General features: G+C 56.5%; 1 protein-coding gene across 4 annotated transcripts in view; it reads right to left on the reverse strand.

Annotated features, from left to right (window-relative positions):
- Positions 1-23,788, reverse strand: part of PDE2A (phosphodiesterase 2A) — a 100,184-nt gene that overhangs the window by 1,746 nt on the left and 74,650 nt on the right. For all 4 annotated transcript variants that reach the window (XM_017533095.2, XM_017533097.2, XM_017533096.2 and 1 more), the window contains 26 exons: positions 19,945-20,054; positions 19,053-19,108; positions 13,568-13,627; positions 12,746-12,899; positions 12,510-12,562; positions 12,236-12,310; positions 12,082-12,123; positions 11,512-11,577; positions 11,116-11,246; positions 8,458-8,569; positions 7,938-7,977; positions 7,740-7,803; positions 7,252-7,324; positions 6,933-7,110; positions 6,533-6,645; positions 5,817-5,894; positions 4,825-4,947; positions 4,228-4,298; positions 3,712-3,834; positions 3,237-3,324; positions 2,928-2,975; positions 1,925-1,999; positions 1,685-1,784; positions 1,298-1,410; positions 907-945; positions 664-770 (listed from right to left, as the gene is read on the reverse strand). In XM_017533095.2, the coding sequence (XP_017388584.1) occupies positions 664-770; positions 907-945; positions 1,298-1,410; positions 1,685-1,784; positions 1,925-1,999; positions 2,928-2,975; positions 3,237-3,324; positions 3,712-3,834; positions 4,228-4,298; positions 4,825-4,947; positions 5,817-5,894; positions 6,533-6,645; positions 6,933-7,110; positions 7,252-7,324; positions 7,740-7,803; positions 7,938-7,977; positions 8,458-8,569; positions 11,116-11,246; positions 11,512-11,577; positions 12,082-12,123; positions 12,236-12,310; positions 12,510-12,562; positions 12,746-12,899; positions 13,568-13,627; positions 19,053-19,108; positions 19,945-20,054 (2,292 nt within the window). The remainder of the gene's footprint in view (positions 1-663; positions 771-906; positions 946-1,297; positions 1,411-1,684; positions 1,785-1,924; positions 2,000-2,927; positions 2,976-3,236; positions 3,325-3,711; positions 3,835-4,227; positions 4,299-4,824; positions 4,948-5,816; positions 5,895-6,532; positions 6,646-6,932; positions 7,111-7,251; positions 7,325-7,739; positions 7,804-7,937; positions 7,978-8,457; positions 8,570-11,115; positions 11,247-11,511; positions 11,578-12,081; positions 12,124-12,235; positions 12,311-12,509; positions 12,563-12,745; positions 12,900-13,567; positions 13,628-19,052; positions 19,109-19,944; positions 20,055-23,788) is intronic.

Here is a 23,788-nt window from a genome sequence, read left to right on the forward strand (position 1 = left end):
GAGGCGGGTGGATCACGAGGTCAAGAGATCAAGACCATCCTGACCAACATGGTGAAACCCCATCTCTACTAAAAAATACAAAAATTAGCTGGGTGTGGTGGTGCGCACTTGTAGTCCCAGCTACTCAGGAGGCTGAGGCAGAAGGATCACTTGAACTGGGAGGCGGAGCTTGCAGTGAGCTGAGATTGCACCACTGCACTCCAGCCTGGTGTCAGAGCGAGACTCCATCTCAAAAAACAAAACAAACAAAACAAAATTATCCCAGCTGGTGGAAAGTTGTAATCCCAACTACTCAGGAGGCTGAGATAGGAGAATCGCTTGAACCTAGGAGGCAGAGGTTGCAGTGAGCCAAGATCATGCCATTGCACTCCAGCCTGGGCAATAGAGTGAGACTCCACCTCCAAATAAAAAAGCTTCCACAAGAGTGTGAGGCACAGGACTGGACACCCAGGAAAGCATGACAGTCTTTTTTCACTAGGGACCAAGGACGAAGTGAGGGGCCCATTGAGGGGTACAGCAGCTGGCAGTTGTGCCCAGAGGCAGGGGGGTGAATTAGTTGGAGCTGGGCCAGGCCAACCTCAGCACCTGTGTTTGCTGTGATGTCCCCGCTCCAGCCCATCCTCTCTGTGTACGGTGCCAGCTTGTCCCTGTGAGCTCACTCACTTGTAGATGGGCATTGCAATGTGTTCCATGAAGCTGATTTGCAACTCGGGGATATAGGCCTTCTCCCGGTCCATCATCTCCATCGGCCTGTTGCCCATGGCCTTCTCCTGCAGGCATCAAGTTGTCAGGCCTGTCCCTCTCATTCCTCCATCAGGTACTAGGTTCAGGCTAACCCAAGCCCTCCCAGCCCCAGGCCAGGAACCCTCCCCCAACCTAGACATCCTGGGGTGACTCCACACATACCAGGTCTCCCTGGGAGAAGAATTCTTTGTAGATCAGCTCCTGAAAGGCCAACACACTCATCACATCCTGCACCCAAGCTCCTCTGACAGCCCATTCCCAGGAGAGAAACGGAGGCCCAGTGATTCAGTCCCAGGTCAGGAGCTGTCCCCACCAGCCCCAGCCAGGCAGGAAGGAGCGGCTGGGTTGGGGCCCGTCTTCCACCAGCCACTGACTTGTTAGGTCTGTTCCCCTCTCTGAGTCTCCATTTGTCACCCTGAGATGGTCTAGGTTTCTGTCTCCCCAGAACACAGCCAGGCTGAGCTGAGCAAAGAGAAGGTGTTCAGGCTGCAGGAGGCACCCAGAAACAGGCAGGGTGGGCAGCCTGTGCCTTCCCAGGGAGGACAGCACCTACCGCGATCTTTCTCGTGGTCTTCCAGCCCTTGGTCTGGTCAGAGAGGTCACAGGAGGTCATGAGGAGGCAGAGGAGGAGTCTGTGGTGCTGCTTGTTGTTTCGGTCATAGCCCACTGTTGGGGGGAGGGTGGGGTCAAGGAGTGAACTGGGGAACTCCTTGACCTTCTGAGGACAAGTCTCCCAGGGCCCACCCCAGAGTGGTCCAAGGAATTGAGCACTCCTGATGGGAGCCAAGGGTCCAGTGCTGGGTCTTCCTGGTGGGGCCGTGCAGCCAGAAAGGGTTACTGCTGCAGGGGATGGGTTTGTACCCCTGGGAATGTTCCCCTGGCAAATCCTCCCCCTGGTTGTTCCTCCCTAGCCCCAAGGCCTGGAGCTAATGGCAGTCACCCTCAGCCATCTTCTGGAGGTCCTTAAAGATGCGGAGATGGTGGGCTAAGTCCGTGGCCAAGATGATGTCCCGCATCAAATCCAGCATTCGCTGATAGTCCTGGGTAGAGGGCAGGGGCATCATGGCCTCCTGCTGGACACCCCCACCCATTTGCCCATCCCAGTGAGCCTCCACTCCTCCCACCTCCAGCCAGCTCCCAGCTTCCCCTTATTCCCCACCCCCACCCTCAACCCCATCACCTTCCGGGAGAAATGATCAAAGATGTTGCAGCCATGGGTGTTGAGGATGGCGATGGCCTGAGCAAAGTGGTGCCTCTGTGGGGAGAAGAGTGATGGGGCCCGGCTAGGGCAGAGGGGCTCCCCTCACCACTGACCCCAAGAAAGGAAGCAGGGCCTGGTCCAGCTCCAGCCCCGAGGTCAGCAGAGCAGGCAGAAAGAGGGAGTCAGGGGCCCCAGCTCCCTTCCTGAGCTCTGTTTCAGCCCTCTCTCTGACCCAGGGCAAGTCCCTAGACCACTCTGAGCCTCAGACTCCTCAGCTGTCACATGCACAGACCCAGCAAGGTAAGCTCTGGGGTCCTCGAAAGCTGGAACATTTTTGAAATGATCCCGTGGAGTCCTAGACACTAAATCATGCAGAACACACTATTTTGCTGACAAGGAGAGGCAGTGATGAGGCGAGGGCAAGGCCCCTGTTTCCAGATGCTGAAGGGCTGTCACTCAGAAGAGGAGCAGCTTATCCCAGGGGCAGAGGGTGGAACTAGCATTGCCACCAGCCCTCCTGGGAGAGCCTTATCTCTCGGGGTGTGCAAGTAGGGACAGCCTCTGGAGTAAGGTGACCTTGGCAATGTGTCTCCTGCTCTGTGCTAAGCCCTGTGCCAAGTGCAGGGAACTCAGAAATGGCTCAGACCTTGTGCATGCGGAGGTAGGCAGACCCAAACCAAACAATCTAAGGTGATGCCAAGTGATGGGAGTGAAGCCCATCCCAAGCTTGGCAGGAGCGGGCTGAATGGGGTTCCCAGATGGCCAAGGGGAAACGCACTGAACACAAATCCTCACTACCATCCGCACCTGCGCCCTTCCAAGCCCACCCCAGGAAAATGAGCCAGATGTGTCCTAGGTGTGGCTACAGCTCTCACAACCTGTCTGGAGAGCATGGTTTGGGAATGGGAGGAGCTGGGTCATACTTTGCAAGTCACTGGCCTTAAACGGAAAGGAGGGTGGGGATGGGACAGAAGAGTGATACCTCCATGACGGAGCCCTCAGAGCTGTAGAGCGCAGCCAGCACAGATTTCTGGAAAAGCCCAGGAAAGCTGTGGTCACTCCTCACATCCGGATCCAAGTGCCACTGCTTTAGGCTAAGCAGTGTCCTGCCCTTCCCGCCCTTCCCCCCCGTCCCTATCTCAGAGCACAGGGCAAACCCTGGGGGAACCTCCTCCTGTCTCTAAACCTGGCTCCTGGTCTCACTTGCTCCCACCTGTCTTCAGGCTGGGAGAGGATGAGACTTCCAGACTCCCCATGGAGGGTTCCCACTGTGAGCAGGGCAGGGTCTCACCGAGGCCACCTGGAAAGAGTTGTTTGTGCCCCTGTGGTCCAGGTCGTGACACATGCAGGAAATAAACAAGGCAAAGATCTCGATGTCCCTGGTTGGGAGGCAAAAAAGAGAAAAAAAAAGAGGTCAGTCCACAGCACCCTCCCCAGACCCCCCAGAGGAGAGACAGCTGGAAGACGTGCCCAGGAACCACTGGGACGGGAGGTTGGGACATCTGGGTTCCCTTCCTGGAAAGATGCACTGGTTTGGAGTCCAGCAGACCTTAGTTTAAATCAGGCTCAATCTTCACTGGCTGCAAGACTGTGAGCAAACCCCTCCTGAAAGATGGGGCATGCCACCTTCCCTTCTAGTCCCCTGGGGCTAAGACGCTTCCATGAGGTGGTGTGTGTAATGTGCCTGACACACATGGGGATGCTTCCCTGTCCCAGGTAAGGGGACCCCAGCAGCTGCTAGATGTGGGGGAGATGCAACCACTCACTCGAGGTAGTTGGTGAGCTCCAGGTTCTTGTAGAGCAGGTAGCAGAAGTGGGAGACAGAAAAGGCGTGCATCCAGTTGTGGTAGGGGGGATCCCGGTAGCCCTTCTTCACCATCAGACAGAACCTGGGGGAGGGGAGAGGGCAACAGAGGCGCCTCAGCCTCTCTTCCTCTAACATAACCCCATGATGGTAGACTAAATGTCCCCCCATCCCTGAGGGACCCTCCATAGCCTTCCTTGATGACTCTGCTTAGCTGGAAGTTCCCATGCACATCTAACTTAAACCTCTGGCTACACACTCTCAGCCTTGTCTCCAGGCTCTGCTTTGCCCCATTTCTTGCCTTTACTGACAGTTCGGTGTCTAGGAATTGCTTCTCACTCATGGATCCTCCCCACCCCCATAAGACTGGGTCTCCCTAGTCATCCTTAGAGAGAGCCTCTCCAGAATGCCAGGGGCAATGGATGTGACAGCGGAGGAGAGAGGGAGGCGAAGACGGGCTGTCTGCATGCGGACGAACCGGGCCAGGGTTGGGCAGTCAATTTTGTAGTTGTTGATGAAATTCATGTCCTGCAGCATGCTCAGGATGGCCTGGAGAGGACAGAGGGAGGGATCAGAGACGCTGCCAATATCAAGATAGGGCCCCTGCCTGGGCCCTTCTTTAAGCTCCACACTCAAAATCTGGAGTCTTAGAAACTTAAATCTAAACTAGAGAACCACAAAATAATTGAAGCAACCATTCTCAGAGCTATGAAGTTTTAGAAATCTAAGAGATCTAAGAACTAAGAACTCTTGAAACCAAGCCCACACAAAATCTTAGAAAAATGGGATTGGTGGGGTGGATGCAAACCCTGAGGTCACATGCCCTGGGCACTGATGGTCCAAGAGCAGCCCTTGGGATCATCCAGTCCAGCCCCTAGCCCCTGGGCAGGCCCCATAGCCTCATGATGGCAGACTACATGCCCCTCCACCTCTAAGGGACACTCCACAGCCTTCCTTGATGACTCTGTCTTACCAGGAAGTTCTTTATGCACATTTAACTGAAGCCTCACATTTAACTGAAGCCTCTGGCTACATAGCCTTGGCCTCACCAGTCAAGCAGAGGAGAACAGCTCACCATAGATGTGTCATCCTCTGGCAGAGAACGAGGGGTATAGGTGAAACTGGCAAAGTTGGTGTCAATGGCAGCCACAGGCTGGATCCCATCATGGAGAAGTTTGGTGTACTCATCATCAGAGACCTAGAGGAGACCAGCCAGGGCGTTAGAAGACAGCCTTCACCCCATCTGGTGTCTTCACTCTCAAATTCCCATGACAGGTGGGGAATCCGTCATCAAGAATGCCACAGTTGGGCCACCATGCTGTGGACTGTCACTGGGCAGAAAATCACCACCCTCCCCTCACAGCCCTGCAGCCCACCCCATGTGCCTCCCTGCGGTGACCACCCTTTATCCGTAACAACTTAACCTTGGCAAAGATGGAGAACATCCCTTCATGACACCCCCAAACCATAGCAGCATTTCATACACAGTAACCCTACCAGTTCTCCTTTTGTGGGGACCTTCCTACTGTCTAACCCCAACTCTTCCTGCTACAGTTTTGATCCAGCTCACAAGGTCTCGGCCTCTCTGGTTTGGACACAAGTGAGAGGAAATGTCCAAATGAACAGTGACTACCATATACATGGAACTCAGCCAGCTTTTCCCAGACCAGGGTCTGGGGATGAGAGAATATCAGCAATTAGGACTGCCTAGGGCTGCACGGCCATTGTACCTAGAAAAGCCATGGGGGCAGGTCCTGGGTGAGCTTCCTAGCCCTCAGGAATTCCCAAGACAAGAATTATTCCCTAAACATGGGGAATACCTCGCTCAAACAAGTTATTCCCTGGGCTGGGTCCTCTGGCTACTTCCAGCCTTGGGACTGAGCTCAGAAGCAGCTTGGAGGAGAGGTCTGTAAGCAGAGGCGGGAACTGCCCCTACGGAGGGCAGGAGGCCTGCTGTGGCTCTGGGCCTATCCTCTCATCCTCAGTAGAGATCGATCAGGAAGCCCTGCCTGGCCCTGGCTTCCCGAGGAACCTGGGAGGAGGACTAGAGGTCCTTGCAAGCCTCACCTTCATGTGATACATCATCATCTCGTTGGCCAGGTGGCTGCGATACTGAGCCTCATTCACTTTTTTGTATAGGAGAGACTGGGGGAGAGAGGGAAGATGGGGCTCAAGAAGGCTGGCTGTGAAATCTTGTCCCTTGGACTGGGACAAAGGGATCAGAAAGATACCCCACTTTCTGTCTGATTCTGGCCCCAGTCAAAACCTTGAAGCTCCAGTCCAGAGTAAAGACCCCACCCTCACTTTCATCCAGACACCCCACTCCACCCATCCCTCCTCACCAACTCCTCCTGGCAGTCTGGCCCTTTGCACCCCCAGTGCCAAGGAGAAGCAAGGAGGGAGTCATATCAGGGACATTGGGGCTGGATTCCCAGGCCAGAGCACCAGCAGGCCTTGACACCGAGACCCAGCATTTCCAAAAAAGCACCTGGCTTGGGTTGAGACTGCTTCTAGGGAAGGGAGGAGGTTTCACAACGGGAGTTTCTCTTGGTCCTGGGAGGCTGAGTGGACAGGGCAGGAAAACGTATCCCCAATTTTTAGATGGGAAACTGAGCCCAGAGGTGGACGGCGTGTCCTGAAGGCTGCACAGCACCCCAACAGCGGGACTTTGAGTACCAGACCAAGGGATCAACCCACAAGGAGAGCTAGTCGGGGAGGAGAACCGAGGGTCCCGCGTAGGCCCCGCCCCATCGCCCTACATCCCACTCCCACCCCGCCCTCACATGGGCGATGCTGATGCCGCAGTAGATGGAGAAGGCTGTCGCCAGGTCCTCATCAAACTTGCTGAACCACGGCCCATTGATCTTGTTCACCAGCTCGGCCACACCTATGACCTCTGGGGAAGGGAGAGGGGCAAGGAACCACTGGTGGAGGGGGGGATCCAGTGGAGGGAGAGATCCGGCGGGAACCAGTCCTCGCAGTTTCCGCAGGTGATGTCCCAGGCAAGGAACCCGACTCCCTCTGCTCCCGGACTCCGGAGGAGGTGGGGAAGGGAAGGGTTGCCCACCTGGTGCGCTGGGACCGGCTTCGCCTGGTGCAGGCCCCGCCCCAGCCCCGCCCCTCTGCCCCAGCCCCGCCCCTCCACCCCAGCCCCTCGCCTCCGCCCTAGCCGCCAGCTCGCACCCTGGTTCTCGTTCTTGATGGGGAAGCAGAGGATGTTGCGCGTGCGGAAGCCGGTGCTATCGTCCACGCCGCGGTAGAAAAGCGGGTGGGCATATGCGTCCGGGATGTTCAGGATCTGGCCCGTGGTCGCCACATGTCCCGCGATGCCCTGGTCGGCGGGGATGCGGATCTCGTAGCTCTGCCGGGGCAGAGATGGAGTCGAGAGGAAGAAGTTAGTGACCTGGCCACAGAGGGGACTATTAAACGTCGGGCCGCTCCCCAGCGCCCCCGGCGGACTCCTGGACACCCTAGGCCACAGACTCCCTCCACATCCGCTCACCTCATCATCCACCACGCCTCCGTCGAACACCTTGGCCACCAGCTCATTCTGATCCAGTAGGAACACAGAGCAGCTGTGGGGGTAGGGGGTTTGGTCCTCTGGGGCCTGCCAACCCCCTCTGATCGCCCCCACATCCCATAAGGAGGCAAAGTGCGGACTTCCGAGGCCTGGGAGGAGTGCTCCACGGTGAGACACTCTGCTGAAGGCTAGCTGGCTCCAGAAACGTGTCCATTCAAGTGCTTTTTTTTGGAAGCACCTACTATGTGCCAGACACTGTGATAGGAGCTGGGGATCCAAATCCAGCTCTGTCCCTGCTGTCATTGGAGCTTACAGTCTAGTGAGGCAGACAGGCATGAAATAAAGAATCCCTCAAAAGGTGATGAGGTCCCTCAGAAGGCAGAGAAGGGAAAGGGAGGGGCAGGAAAGGAGATGAAGGGAACTGAGGGTCACAGCCTCTCTCGCCCCATCCCCTGGGTAGAGTCACTCACATCTCCGCATTGCTGAGGTTTCTGGCCTCTGTGATGATCTCCTGGAGCAGGACAGAGACATCATCTGGGGGAGGGAGAAGACCAGGCATGGTGAGACCAGGCTGCAGTGCCAAGGCCAAGCCCTCCCGCCTCTCCTCTGCAAATCCCAGCCCCCCTGCCCACCCCACAGCTGGGCATAGAGGAGAACAGTGCACTCACCCAGGTGGGTGAAGAGGTTCTTTGCCACTTGGAGAAGAGCCTGGAACGGAGGAAATGGAGATCATAGGGGGTTGGGGTGCAGGGGTCATCCTATCTAATGCCCTGCCTCCAACAGCACCCAGGTCTTCATCCCCTAGGGCTCACCAGACAAGCCGGAAACTGTCAGTGTCTAATTACATCATTTGGCTACTAAGTGAAGGAGTAAGGGAATAGCCCCGGGGCAGGTGAGGAGTCTCCTGAGTGTCTCAGCTGCCTTCATGCCAGCTCTAGCTGCCTAGGTGTTGCTGTAGTGCCCAGATTGAACACTAGAGGGCGATCACACACAGTGCCTGCTGGCAGTGGTGGAGGTCCTGAGCAACTACAGGCCTTCCTCTTAAGCCTCCAAGTCATTAGTTACAGTTACCTGGGGAAGTGCTGCCACAGATCTAGAAAGACATGGGCATTTCCCTTGTAAGTGGCTCTCTGGGGCTGAAAGCTGGGCGAGTCGGTGCCCGATAGAGGCTCAAGGCCGGTCACTCACCTGGCATTCACACTTGAGCTTCTGCTCCTTCTGGAAGGCCAGGGTGCTGGTGAGCACTGTGCTGGTGTAGTGGAAGCAGTGCTGGATCACGTGCTCATCATGGTCAGTGAACCTGGAGGAGGAGTGAGCTGACCCAGCAGGGAAGGGAAAACCAGCTCCTCTCCCCACTCTCCTTTCTGTTCCACCAGAAGCCCACAGGGGTGCCCACCCGCCAACCATATAACCACTGCACAGGCCCTTGGAACAGCTTCCTGCTCCCACACCCATTCAGAATGGCAGCTCCCTGAGGGGAGGGCTCCAGTCTTCCTTAGATTCTTGAAACCAGGGCCATAACTCCCCACTCTGATTTGGGATTTACCCAGCTCAAATCTGGGTCTCCTCCCTCAGACTAGAGACTGCTCGGGCTCAAGCTGGCTTTCTCCTGCTCTTCCCCAGGCACACCTCCAGCCTTGGGGAGTGGCAGTGCCACTGCCCCATCTTGTGCAGCTCCTGTCACTACCCCACTCTCCCTGGACTCCACTGGCCCTGATTCGGTGCCTCTAGAAACCCACCGGCCCTGCTTATGGAGCTAGCTCTGGTGTGACAAGGTCAGCCCCAAAGCCTGCTCAGGTCATTCAATCTGGCCTCCAAATGATTTGTCACTGAGGAGCTGCATGGGGCTGGGTGGACCAATGGTGGGGGTCATGGGGGGAGGGAGCCTTCCTCAGCCCATATCACACTGCCCCCAGGTTTCCCTGCCTAAGCCCTTCCCCTTTTTTTGGCTGGGCTTGGTGCTCTGCCTGGTGGGGCATCCCCCACTCATGCTTGCCATCTGGTGATTCAGGTCTAGATCTGTCCCCATCACTCTGGCTCTGTCTGCATGCCTTCCTTTCATTTGAGATCCCTCAGCTAGCCTCTCCCCCGCCGCCTCTCACCCCTCAACCCTGGACATCTCTCGGCTTCAGCCACACAAAGATCCTCATCATTCTGAGAAAACCTTGGGCTCTTTCACACCTTTGTGCTTTTTCTCTACACTGTTCCCTCAGCCTAGAATACCCTTCCCACTCTCCTTCCTCTATGCCCTGAAAATGAGCCTCGAGTCTTATGAGATGGGGCCATGATAATATCATCCCATATCCAGTACAAACACTTGGGAGGTCTTTGCTGATGTCGTGATGTATCCTATCCCTGGCCTTGCCACCAGACCTGTCCTGCTCATAGCTGGAGGGCTTCTGGAGCCCATGTTCTCTGGCTACTTAGCTGTGTTCCAGGAAGCTTCTCTGCAGTCACTGCAGTGAGCTGAGCCCCACCCTGGCTCATGCAATCATTCAACACCCACTCCCTGAAATGCATGGGACCCAGAGATGGCCTTGCCCCTGTGCTGGACCTCAGGACTGTCACCAAGGCCCCGTCTTGTTTTCCTGCTGATACCACCTCTCCTCCAGCTCTGGGGCCATCCTAGAACCCAATCCCACAGCCAGCAGTGAGAGGTCATGGTCCCTGCTGGTCCCCCATTCACTCTGCCTTCCCCTCCCCAAAGGCCTTCCCAAGGCCATCTGCTGAGTACTGGGATGGCAACATTAAGTGCTCAATATTTGCTTGCTGAATGGCATAAATTCTCCCACCACTAGGATACCTACAAGTTCCAAATGCCACCAATCCCACGGTCTTCTGCCTCAGTGGATTATGCTTTGTTCCTATCTTCATTTCCCCAGGCCCACCCAACTGTCAACACAATTCCATGCTGGTAGTTCCTGCAGCTTAGAACTAGGACTCCTCAGTCTCTACCCTATCCCAGCAGGCCTCAGGACTGGGCTCTGACACCTCCCTAGTCCCAGGCTCTCTAGTGTCCACCTCCTGCAGGAGCTCCAGGCCCTGAAGCCCAGCCTGCTTGCTTGGACTCCAGAAGCCAGCATCCTATCAATGTCTCTTTGCATCAGGACTCAGCCCCTCATCTGTCTACTTCTCCCCACCTACATGATGGTGATGCAGCACAAGCTGCTTGTCCTGCCAGCCCAAGCGTGAACCTGTACCCTGGACAGAAATGGCTCATGAGACACAGTGCTGTTTCTCACTGACTAAGATCCATTCGCAATAAAATTCAGGCACCTATTGCCAGTTCATGAGTTGGTGTAGGACATGAAATTTACTTATAACACCACTTCTAGATGCCAGGTTTGACCTCAGTTCTTGAGATATGCTTCCCAGCTAAGCCTCCAAGTCTGTTTCCCCATCCACTGTGCCCTGCCCACCTCTCTTTACAGCTGCCCTGTCAGGGGCTCAAAAGATCCACAGCTTTTCCCAGTCCCCAAGCATATTCCCTTTGGCCACTGTCCACTGTGTTGATAATGCTCTGTGGGTCCCAGAGGGTTCACCCATCCCAGACTGCACCCACCCCTCCATCTAGCAGTTTCTAGCAGTAATGAAGAAACAGGGATGGGAAGGTGGGGAGGTCAATACCCCAAAACCAAATAACCCAAACTTCAGGAAGTGGGGGAAGAGAAGGGGAACCGGATTGGACCTCAACATAACTTTCATTCTCTTGCACTAACTGTTCAGCCCCACTGCTGCTGAGACAGTAGCCCCTGCCCAGTACCCTTCCTGTGCTGTCACCCTAGTGGAGCTCTAGCCAGCCTGTCAGTGACATCTCCTGACCTGCATCACCCCACAAAGACTCACAAGTCTCCTTCTAGCTTGTTGAAGGCGCAGGCCAAGGCCACCACCTGGTCAGTGGCCCGGCTGATGACAGGGACACAGAGCACGGCCTGCAGTTCACAGCCCAACATGCTCTGCAGCTGTTGCACATCCTCCTGCAAAGGAGACACAAGTCAGAGCAGGGAAGGAGAGGGGAGTACGCTTCCCTCCTCCAGCCCCCCCATCACATTTGGCAACAGGCAGTTAGTTCTAAGGGACTCATGCAAGGTGGAAGCTCTGTGACATGGAGATGGGATAGTAGAAAGTCCCCAGGTCTTGTCTCCTCCATTCCTGGGCTGCTCTATAACAGAGACCTTGGCTCTGGGGGCTGGGCAGTGGGGTCTCCCCTTTCCCCTATGGGTCAGCCAGGCCATGACTTACAGAGGTGAGGTCCTTCAGCTGGATGGACTTCTTGTCTTCCACCACTTGGCTCAGGCGTCCTGTCAACTAGAGGGTGGGGAGAGACTGAGTCAGGGCCAGTACTCCCAGGTCAGGCAATCTCAACCTGTCCCCACCCTCAAGTCTGGAAGTTTCAAAGAACTCTTCAGTCAGTCCAAATGGTGGATGGGGTCAGCACTGAGGAGGAGGGATGGAGGGGAGTCTGGCAAAATTCACTACAGAGGACTCTAGGGTCTTCCCTAACTGCGAGAGAGATAAGCAGACTGCAGGATTCTCCTCGACAGAGTCCAGCAGATCCATATCCAGAAACACTCCAACATAAATGAACAGGTCCCAGGTAAGCCTTTCCATAGATACTAAGAGATTCCTCGTAATAGAGCCTGATGAACACAGGTTGGGATCGCTGCAGCATTTCTAAGTAGATCCCAAGATCCAGATAATTCCATCAGATTTCAAGAATCTAGAGGATCCAAATACTCCAGGAAGATCCCAGGAGTGTCTACCCGGCCTCAACCGCCCCTGCAGATTCCAACAGGAGGACGCAACACTCACGGGAAAGCTGACCTCTTCCCCCAGCACTTTGTCTCCGATGACCTGAGGAGCAGAGTGCAGGGCCCCGTTAAAGGAGAGGCGAGGGATTTCCCCCTCGGAGACCGGAGTGCCTCGCCCAGCCCCTCCCCGCTCCACTGTGGACCTGGGCCCTCACCTTGCAAGACAGCTGGAGATTGTCCTCCGACACCAGCAGGAGGCAGCAGCGCGAGGCCCGGGTCTCCTGCTGCAGCTGAGGGAGGGACAGGCAGGGCGAGGGTCTCACCGCGGGTCCGGGCCACCCCACTCCCCACCCGCTCCCCTCCTCAGGGCCCTTCAGGCGGGCGGAGGAGAGGGGAAGGGACATCGTAACTGGAACTGAGACGGAGGGCTCAAGGGGACGCTGGTCCCCGGAGGACGGGGAGATGACCGGGAGGGGCGCAGGGACTCACGTATTGGAGCACTTTGAGCTGCAGGGAAGAGGCATCCAGGTCGTAGAGTTCCCCTGCAAAGGCCGGGCACGGGTCAGAGGGAGGGCCCCTCCCCACCTCCGTGGCCGGCCGGGTCCCTCGGGCACCGCCAAGCCTGTGCAGGGCCCTGGCCGGCTCCTGGAACCGCCCAACCCGCCCACCTCCCCTCCGAGTCCCGCCCGGCCCGCCCTCCGGACCTGCCCAGGCAGGGCCCTCACCGCACAGTTGCAGGATCTTGCGGTCGCGGTCGGTGTAGGCTGCCCCGTCCTTCTGGTCTTCCGCCGCGCCCTCCGGGGGGTTCTGGACGGCTCGGGGAGCCTCGCTGGGCCCGCGCTGCTGCAGAGCCTGCACCCTCCGCAGGGCCACCAGGGTCTGGGGCAGGCCGAGCGGTCAGCGTGCCGCTCGCCGCTGCGGGACTCCTGCCTCTGCTCCCGCCGTTCCCTCTGCCTGCCAGGCCCATGGACCCCGCCGCCGTCCCAAATAACTCATCCCTGGACTCTACTTTCCTGAGGGCTCCCCTGAGGGCTCCCGCTGCCCCTGGAGCCTCGGTCGGTCAAGGAACAGGAGGGCACAGGGTCTATCTGCAACCCTAGCCCCTAGACTCTGCCGAGACAAGATGTCGGATTTCTGTCTCCAGCCCCCTCAGGGAGTCGTAAGTCCTTGTTAAAGTCACAAAATCATACAATCTCAGGCAGGAAAGAGCCTCAGTATCATTAGGCGGAGGGGTCTTTCTATCTCCTGGACTTAGGAGGGGTTGCTTCCCCATAAATCCATCGAAAAGTCGAGACATTGTAAGTTGGCAACCGTGTGTATTTATAAGGTATTTGAACAGTTTTGTCTCACCACTGCCCTAGGTCAGTCAGTGCTGTCATTATCCCCGTGCTCAGAGAGGTTTAGCGACTTGCTCAAGGTCACACAGCTCGAAAGAGGCAGAGCTGAAGCTGAAACCCAGGTCTGTCCAACTCCCTGGCCAGGCCACCTTCCCACCAGCTGTGATAAGGGTCTTCAGCCTCATCCTACATGGCCCCAGTCCCACTCACATGCCTCTCCACTGCCTGCAGGTTCCACTCCTCATTGTCACTCAGCTGGCCACAGTGCACCTGGAGGGAGGGGAGAAGGGAACTAGCTGTGACCTCTCCCATTGTCTGTCCCTGCCAGAGTGCCCTTCCCATGCTGAGTACACATCAGCCCCCATCGACACATACACACTCCAGTCTGTCAGCCTCAGTGATGAGCCCTTCCTTCTGACCACACAGACAGCTCCAGAAAATCCCCTCCTGTAGGAAGCCTCCTAGGACTAACCCAAAAATGTAAAACTTTTTTGTCTCTGCCTTTTCAATCACCGCCTCATCAAGAGCACAGTTCAAGGTGTATGGTTCAGGAGACGGAGGGACCTTAGACCCTCTTCAGCTCCCAGCCTATGGAGCCCTGTGGTTCTGATTTTAGAACTGGAGGTATTAGCCTCAGCCTCCCAGCTCTGTCCTTTCTGAGTTAGGGTATGAGCTGCTCCTAAGTCTTGGATAAAGGAAAGGGTTCAGTATGACGCACCTGCCATCGGGAGGATGGGCGAATGAATAAACGGATAAATGGGTTGGTGACATGCTTTTTCTTACATGTGATTCTCACCACTGTGATGCAAGCCTCCACCTGGCAGATGGGCCATGGCCAGAAAAGTGGAGTGACTTACCCAAAATCACATAGCAGAAAGTGGCAGAGTGAAGACAGTACCACCCACTCCCTCAAGCTCTCTGCCCACACCTTCCCCCTCCAGCTCCACCCTTACCACCATTCCCATCATCCTGTCCCTCTTCAAGTTCCCCGTGCCAGTCACCAGAGAACTCAGCCCATCTTTCATACTCTGTGAAGTCCCTTCCCTCACCCCTACTTGAGTGCCTGTCGAGGAAAATGAGAGATGGCAGGGAGGGAGGGTGGCAGCCTAGGGACCCACCATAGGCCCTGCCAGCAAGGCTCCCCACCTGCGTCACCAGCTTCCGGAGCCTACTCAAAGCTGCTCACCACCTGCAGAGCTCCCCACAGCGCCTGCACTGGGGGCCCCTCCTTCCTCCTCCCTCCCCAGTCAGCAGCCAACGCCTGCCTCAGCTCTGGGTCCCCTGCCAGGAGCAGATGGGGAAGAGGAGACCAGCAGGTTCCTGGGAAGCTCACAGTCTGGGTTGGGGCGGGATGAGTGGGGGGGACATGACTGGGAGAAGGTGTGGCGCCTGATACCTGAGGAAGGAGGGAGAAAACTAGGTGGGTAGCTCAGAGGGGAGGACATTTGGAAGGCTTCCTGAATTGGCCTGGTGAGAACAAGTAAACCCTGAAGAGACCAGGACACTGGAGGTAGGTGGTGTGGGGAGATGATGACCCAGGCAGGGGTGTGGTCCACGGTATCACAGAAGGAAGGGCCTTGAGTGCCAGGCTAAGAAGTTAGGCTTTAGCCTGAGAGTACTGGGGAGCCATGGCAGCAGTCAGCACCTGAGGGCCATTGGCTATGGGGTATAGGGTGAATTTGAGGGAGGAAGATTGGAGGCAGGAAGACCTGGAAGAGACCTGGGCTGTCAAGAATGGTACTGAAGCTTAAGCTCTGGATGAGGCTCAATCTGTGACTCCTACGGGACAGCAGGGGCTGGCGGGAGGAGAAGACGGGGCTATGGTTCATTTGCATACGGCTTATATAAATATGTTGGCATTTTACTGTTAGCACATGGAGGAGGACATGGTTCTTGTTCCTTCCACCTGGTTCCCACATCTCAGGAATAGAGAAGGTTGGGACCCCTCTAGGGCTATGGGGGCAAGCAGTTCCTGGACTGCCTACACCCACCTGCACACGTGCGCATACATACACACACAAAGAGCAGTTACAGACACAAAGACATCCACACACACACCCTCACAGTGTCCACAGCAAGTTCATGCCTGTACACAGGAAACTTAGTTCATATACTCAAGGGCCATGAGCATGCACCTGGCGCCCCTATATACAAACACAATCGCCCCAACACACTCATGGCTTTTTGTTCATCCACACGCACACACACTTGCACCTGCTCTTGCTAATCAGGGCACGTGTCCAGAGCCCAGTGGGAACACTCAACAGAGGGCACTGTGGCTGTAAGAGAGGGTTAAAAGCCCAGCACAAGGCCAGGAGCGGTGGCTCACGCCTGTTATCTCAGCACTTTGGGAGGCTGAGGCAGGTGGATCACCTGAGGTCAGGAGTTCAAGACCAGCCTAGCCAACATGGTGAAACCCCATCTCTACTAAAAATACAAAAATTAGCTGGGCATGGTGGTGGGTGCCTATAGTACCAGCTACTTGGGAGGCTGAGGCAGGAGAATCACTTGAACCTAGGAGGTGGAGGTTGCAGTGAGCCAAGGCCACACCACTGCAGTCCAGCATGGGCGACAAGAGTGCAGCTCTTTTTCGAAAAAACAAAAAAGTCCCGCACAGCCCCCAGGTCCCCACCCTCACCAAGTTCAAAATGGCCAATGGCATGAGCACCCATCCCTGTGCAGGGAGTGGCTGGTGCAGCTGGGGGAAGAGTGGGCACAAATCAAGTGTCAAATGCCAGAAACCAAGGGCCACCACTCCTCAAAGGGACTTCTCATCCTAGGATTGAAGAATAGAGCCAAAGACTCTTTCCATCCAAAAAATCTGCAATCAAGGCGCCTTGAGTGGCAAGCTGTAAAGGCCCAGCAGTCGGCCACACAGCCCTGCACCTGGCCGGCATATCCCTCAGAGAGCCCCATCAGGCCCCAGCATTCCTTTGCAGGACTCCCTCGAGGGGTTTCCTTGCTAGCACTTGCCATCATGTGTGATCCTCTTCTTATTTTGCTCACTTCTTTTGCAATATTTTAGTTATTTTTCTTCTTTTTAGAGATGACGTCTCACTCCATTCCCCAGGCCAGATTTGAACTCCTGAGCTCAAGGAACACTCCCAGCTAAACCTTCCGAGTAGCTGGGGTCATGCTCACTTCAGTGCTTGCCACCACCACCCCTCCAGACCGTATGGTCTGTGAAGGCAGGGCCTGTCCCATCTGTCTTGGTCACTTCTGTGTTCCCAGCACCTAGCACATTATGTCTGGCATACAGTGGGTACTCAAATAGTTGTCCAACTGATGGACGAGTGGGTGAATGGGTAGGTGGATCAGTGGATGAATACTAAGAGCAGAGACTCAGAGCCTGGAATGGGCTTGTCGAGGAAGGAGCTGGTGACTCCGCCTTCCCAAAAGATCTACCCTGTGGCACTCCGTCTACTTTCTGCACCCTCTGCCCTGGGGATCTGGTAGCAGCTGGGAAGTCTGGCTGTGCTGCCTCTGGGAGGCAGTGAGATCCTGCGGGCCAGGGAGCATCTGTCAGACGGTCTGCCTTGGGGAGGGTCATCCTGGGGAAGTACATTTCCACATGAGTGGGAAGGTGCAGGCTTGGAGGAGAGGCAGATGTGAATAATCCAAACATCTTTCAAGAGCTCTTCCCTGCCCAGGGTATTTGAGAAGGGGAAGGGACAGTTGTTAAAAACTCCTGGCAGCCAGAGCCCTGGGTGGCTAGCATCCTGCTCCACAGCATGCACCCCTACTTCAGATTCCCCAGGACCACACTCCCCCCAGCACACCACCCCTTCCCCTGGCCTCCTTCCTGCCTCGCTCACATTCCTCCTCTGCCTAGGATCCCCTTTTCCCTTCTTTCCTGCCTGTGGGCCTCCTACCCATCCCCAAAGCCCCATACAAGTGCTCTCTCCATGGCGAGACACCACTTGCTGCCCCAGCCTCTGCCACCAGAGCACCTGCTGGCAGCAGTATTTCACCTGGCCCATGGTGGCAAAGGTGTCCCTGCCTTCCCCAAGACTGAGAGCTCCCTGAGGGCAGAGTCTGCCCCAGCACCCAACCTGCCAAAGGACGAGAGCAGAGCTCTACTGGGTAAGTTAAGTGAAAATGATCTGATCCCATCAGCATTCCTGAGACACACACACACACACACACACACACACACACACGCATGCACGCGTGCGCCTCTGGACCAGTCAGAGCCAAGGTGAGCAGCGGCCATGGCAAGCATCCTGCCCACAAAGGGAACAACTTTCCAAATGTCTTCCCCTCGCTTCCCTCCTGACCCAGTCCCCACAGCCTCAACCTAAGGTAGTCCTTCTCAGGCACCTGGCACCCCAGGCCCTTTTCCCTCAGCAGAGAAGGAGGTGTGTGACCCAGCCACCGCCTCCCAACCCCACCTCTGCACACAGCCCCTCACCTCGGTGCCCCTCAAACTGACCAGCCCTGGGACAGACTGAAAGCAAAGAAGAGGGGGAGGCAGCCCCCTGAGAACTCTGTGCAACAGCAGATCCATTCCAGAAGCTGCGGGTGGGGGGAGCAGCTTGCGGAGAAACCAAGCAGGGGCCTCGGCTCCCTCAGTCAGGCAGATGGGTGCGGAGGAGACCCAGCCAAGTCCTCCTCCTCTCCTTTCCCCTCTCCTCCGCTCTCAGCTGTCCCCCACTCCCACCGCCCTCTCCCACCAGCAGCTCAGAAAGGTCAGGCGCCTGGGAAGCCTTTAATTCCATTTTAATGAGCTGGAGAGGAGTCCCCGGGGAACCAACACCTGCTCATTTATCTGTCCATGCCCCCAAGCCTGTCCTTTACTGGAACGGCAGCCCACTCGACGGAAGCAGACCCCCAATAATGGCAATTTAGGGAACTCATCCTTTGGTCACCAGGACAGAAAAAGAGTTTGAACCCCCACCTCCATACAGGAGAAGAAGCTGAAGGAGCGGCAGAATCCTGCCCCCACAGGCTCTGCATTTTCACCACCCCTTCCACGGAGCAGAAACCCTGGGAACTTGGAGAGAGGCTGCAGAAGGAGCCCTGCCTGGGTTCTGGGGTTCTGGGGTTCTGCAGAGCATCCACCACTTCCAGCTAACACTCCTTCCTCACCCACTCCAGGAAGCCCTCCTAGCTGCCTGTCTTCCGCCCAGCCTCAGCCCTGGGTCTGGCTGCCCTGCCCACGGGTTCTGTCCTCAAGGCCCCCAGCTCCCACCACCCCAAATCTCTGGCTAGTTTCCCACACTGTCTCTATTGGTCAGGCCCTTATGTCCACCCATCCCTCTGCACTGTCTCTCCTCACACTTCACTTGTTCATGGCCTCCTGGACGCTGTCCCCACCCCATCTGGAGGATCCCAAAGAGGAGCAAGGTTAGCGCTGTTTGTGCCAAGGATTGGGCCTTCTAACCTCTGAGGGGATGAGAGTCCAGAAGGGGCTTGGACACCCCTCAGAAAGCTGCTGACTGGGCCAATGGCTTCATCCTCCCCTTCGAGTTGGGGCAGAAGGCTGGGCTGTGGGAGAAGCCCCAACTCCTCCCACACCCCCATTTCCCCTTGCTCCATCCTCATTTATGGCACCCATCTCTCTGTCTCTGTCTCTCTCTCTCTCTCTCTCTCTCACACACACACACACACACAGACACACACCAGACAGGCTCCATCCACCACTCCCTCCCGTGGTCTCCTCTCCCCACATCCCACCGCCTAGGCGGGCTCTTACCAAGATGACAGCTGCCACAGCCCCGGCCTCCTTGTCCACTAGCGGAATGACCAGCACTGAGGGGGAGAGGGCAGTGAGGTGCTCCTGCAGGGCCAGTGAGGCTCAGAGATACCGAGCCGAGACCCAGGTTGGGGAGACAAAGATGCAGCAAAGAGAGGCCGAGACAGAGACACAGAGAGACCCCAAAACCCACAGAGACAGAGAGGCGGGTCCTGAGGCAGCGACAAAACCACAGCAACAGCCTCTGCATGGAAGGAAACCCCTTACTCCACCACCTTCTCGTGATCCTCCCATGGTTGCAGGGAAGAAGGCAGCTGGTGCTGAGCACCCCTATTTTACAGATTGGGAAACTGAGGTCTAGCAAGGGGAAGTGACTTGCCAAAGATCACACAGCAAGTCAGGCCTCCTGACTCCCAGTCTTGTGCACTTTCCACATCGAGACAGAGGACAGAGACCTAGAGAGACTGAGACACGAGGCAGAGAAAGACATGGCGGACAGGAGGCATGGAGGGGAACAGAAAGAGAAACAGGAGCAATGACAGTGACAGAGACAGTGTGAGAACAACTGGAGCCCCATCCAGCATCAGGCACAAGCACATCACAAGCACAGCCACGGGCCACGGAGCCCTCGCAGGTGCCCGGCTCCTGACATGCATTCTCTCACTTGCGCCTCCTTGAAACTCCCCCCTTGTCCCATTTTATAGTCAGGAAGTTGAGGCTCAGAGAGTTTAGTAGCACAATAGAGAAAGAATTAGATGGAGGGATTGCTAGAGACACAGAGGAAGAGAAAGAAGGAGACAGAGATGAAGACGGGTAGAAGACAGACGTGAACTGGAGTGCAGGGGCCACAGTCCCTCCCTGCCCCTGCCCCTGCCCAGCTGCCAGCCCTTACCTTGGGTATCAGGAGCCAGCGGAGCCACCAGCCTGGCCAAAGCCTTCCCTGGCAGGTCCGAAAGGCCCAGCCCATTGCAGCCCAGCCGCTTCCGGGAGATGACAGCCTCTCTGAAAAGAGGACACAATGCCACCTTGAGAGCCTCTGGCTCAGGGAGGAGTAAAGCCTGGCCTGGGGACACAGGACAGTTTGGACCCTGCACATGTGCAAGGATCTGGGCAAGCTGACCTGCCTCAGGGTGGACATGATGACAGCAAAAGTAAAGAAGTGGGGGACCCTGGCCCCTGTGTGGGGAAACAGGCAGCCACAGTCTGGCCTCTGAGTCTTGCTGGTAAAGGTTCAGGCAGGGCCCACCACAGATCTTCCAGGCAGTGGAAGAGCAGAGGAAGTGAATGCAGGGGCTCAGAGCTAGGCTACCTGCTACAAGCTGACCTTGGACATGTGACCTGACCTCTCTGATCCTTCCAAGGACAACTAGGGTGGGGAGAGCAGAACCCTCCCCATCACCATCCTCAGAAAACAATTGGAGATCAGCTTTTAGTTCAGGAGGAAATCATCATCACTAAAGTTGATTGAGCATTTCCTATGTACCGTGCACAGCCCAAGCTACTCACACAGACGAGCTCAGAATTCCCAGCAATTCTATGAGTGAGATATAATCAGCATCTTTATTTTCAGATGGAGAAGCTATGGCACCGAGAGGCTAATTCACATGTCCAGGGTCACACAGCAAATAAGTGGTAGAGCCAGGATTCGAACCCAAGCAGGTGCACCAGGGCTAGGTCTAACCACTATGCTGGAACCTTCCCAAAGACCTGTGGAGGTGTGAGCCTTGAACCGGGGGCTGCTGTGAGTGTCAGGGTATGACGGTGGGGGAGTGGTGGGGGAACCAAGGCAGGGGAGGTTGGTATGGGAAGAATGAGTTTCTCTCTGTCCCATCACACAACCCACCCCCTCTATCCCCCTGGCCTCTGGCTCACCCTGCTTAATTAGGCACCTGAATTTGCATCAACTGCCACTCCTTGGTGATTAATTGTCCTGGCTTCTTCCTCCCTCATGCTGCCTCCACTTACCTATGCTTGCAGGAACTGCCTGGCCTGGACAGAGAGAAACTTGGGGAACTGTGTGCCTAGAGGGTCACTAAGGGAAGCCCAGCAGAGGTCACATGAGGAAAAGGAGGGGGTGGCCTGCAAGTCACAAGATCACTAGGTCACAGACTTGAGACAAATCGAGGACCAAAGAGGTTGAGCATCTTGTTCAAGCTCATGCATCGTTCTGAACCAGACCGATTCCTTCCCGGCCACTTGGAGCAATCCAGAATCTACAGGAACTTGTGGTGTCTCCCACCTTCCTGCCCTTACACCCGGGAGCTTTAAGGCTCCTGGAGGTCCAGGCTGTCCCCACTGCCGGTCACCCGAGGAAGTGGGGGAGTGTAGGGTGGTAGGAGGGCAACGGGAGCCACATTTCCTGATGATTAAACTGCTGAAGGCTGAGGCTTCAGGGAGGCAGGAGGTGACCCTGGGCCAAACCCCACCGGCTCCTTGGCCTCGGACAATCTGGTTACCCGGAGTCCACAAGGTGGCACTGGTCCTTGCGTTGCGGTCCGACCCCAAATATTCCCCTCCCAGCCCTGGATGGGGTCTGCCTTGGCCTCTCTCTCCCAGGACCCTAATGAAGGAAACTGTCCTCAACCCTTTTTCTCTTTTGCACAAAATCCCTCCTCCGGAATCACGGTCTTATGACTCTCCAGCCCTCACTCATGAGCTCCAGACCCCAGATACCCAAAGGCCACCTGGAGCCTCCCCATCACGTCCCTGAGGTGGCCCAGGGACCCCCATTCCACTGAATTATTATCTCCACTCCCCCCACCCCGCAGCAAAGTGGCACAATCATCCACCGGCTGGTCCTTCTCTGCTTGTCCGAAAACCTGCCTCCGTTCCTCACCTCCCCCATCTGATCAGTGAGTCACTTCCCAGGCGTCTCACAGTCCTCTGCTCTCTATGCCCAAGCCACTGCCCAGCCCACATGAAGACGCCTTTTCCCCGAATGCTGGGGCAGCCGCTTCCCAGCCTCTGGCCTCCTAGCTGGGTCTCTTCAGTCCATCCTCCATGCCACAGCAAGAATAAATGTTCTGGACTAAAAACCTCAAGGGAGTATCCTCCTTAAAACCTCTCATTCCACTGGGTCCTTCTGGGTCCGGTTCAGTACTGAAGGCTGCGATGAGCAGAGGGGTGGGACACAGGCCTGCCCTGAGGAGGCCAAGGACCCTCGGAGACTGGTATATAGACCCAGGCTTGAGTCGGGAGATGAGGGCTCCGCCAAAGGGGGGACAAGCAGGCCCCACCCCACCCGGGTGCAGGGTGTGATGGAGCCAGAGAAGGCTTCGTGTAGAGGGAGACGCCTGAGTTGAGTCCTAACGCACAAACAGAGGTTATCGAGGCAGACAGGAAAGGATGTCAGGGGAACTGCTTGTGCGAAGGCGCGGAGGCGAGAAGACTGTGCCTGCTGACGGAATGGCCACGAGGACGGTGGTGTGGCTGGACAGCCGAGAGCAAGGCTAGACAGGAGCTGGGGCCCCATGGAGCTGAGCCTGAGCCCGAGGGCAGCGGGAGCCCCAGGAGGGGTCTGAGCAGGGCACAGGAACGGTCAGGTGTGATTTCAGACCAATTGCGCTGCTGCCTGGGTAAAACTCTCTGCATACAGAGAATGTGACACTGGAAACCTGGTCTCAGTGAGGATCCCATCATCTTAGTGGCCCTGGACAAGAGAGAGGCAGGGCTGGGACAGATCAACCTTGACTAAGCCAAGATACCCCCAAGCACTGGGGCTTCCAAGGACCCTCAGTTCTTGGGAAGCCTCGGCACCTTGCTCTGTAGCCTGCCCTCCCCTGGCTTAGCCGGACCCCCAGCTCAACTCGCCTCAACCTACCACCCTGGGAGTCCCTTTCCTCTGCTGCAGCTCCCCCAGAACTGCCGTCCTCCTGGAGGCTCCAAAGATGCCCACAGACTACAAGGGGGAATGTGCCAAGCCTGAGTCTCCCCCACCCACATGGGAGTGGGGGCTTTGTCCCTGCTCAACTCAAAGCAGCTCCCTGTTCCTCTCCAGTTCCTCCCTTACTTCTCCCCCACCACCACCCCGCCTTCCAGGCTCATGCTGGGGGTTGTGGGGGACTCCACACCCCAGGACCAGCTGCCCAGGCGAAGGCTAATGACAGCCCTGGGTGCCTGGGTGGTCACAGCTGCCCTACTGAAGATAAGGACAGATGGGCACAGAGTGGAGAGAGGAACGGGCGTGGACTTTATGACAGTTCCGTCCCTTTAACAACTATTTGTTTAATGGAAAAGAATTGAGGGAAAGGTTCTCTGCTGGTAGGGCCAACAGCCTAGAAAGAGCTGGGTCCCCAGGCCCTGTGCACTTCTCTGAGTCCCTGTGTGTTCTTCTCGGGTCCTCTACTGTGGTGAAGCCCCTTCCCTTTCACTGAGTCCCCCAACACCCAGTAGGTCCCTGTCCGAAGTGAACAGCCAAGCCTCTTGCTGAGCCCATCCCTCAAGGGAACCCCCCACCCTCACTGAGCCCTCCACTCTCACTAAGTCTTCATCCCCCGCTGAATCCCCATCACCTCACTAAGTCCCCATCCCCTCACTAAGCTCCCATCTCCTCACTGAGCCCCCATCCGCTCACTGAGCCCCCATCCCCTCACTGAGCCCCCATCTCCTCACTGAGCCCCAGTTCTCTCACTGAGCCCCCATCCCCTCACTGAGCCCCTATCCCATCGCTGAGCCCCCATGCCCTCACTGAGCCCCTATCCCATCACTGAGCCCCTATCCCATCACTGAGCCCCCAT

Source organism: Cebus imitator, unplaced genomic scaffold (assembly GCF_001604975.1).
Source record: "Cebus imitator isolate Cc_AM_T3 unplaced genomic scaffold, Cebus_imitator-1.0 Scaffold79, whole genome shotgun sequence".
In the NCBI taxonomy this organism is placed as follows: Eukaryota; Metazoa; Chordata; class Mammalia; order Primates; family Cebidae; genus Cebus; species Cebus imitator.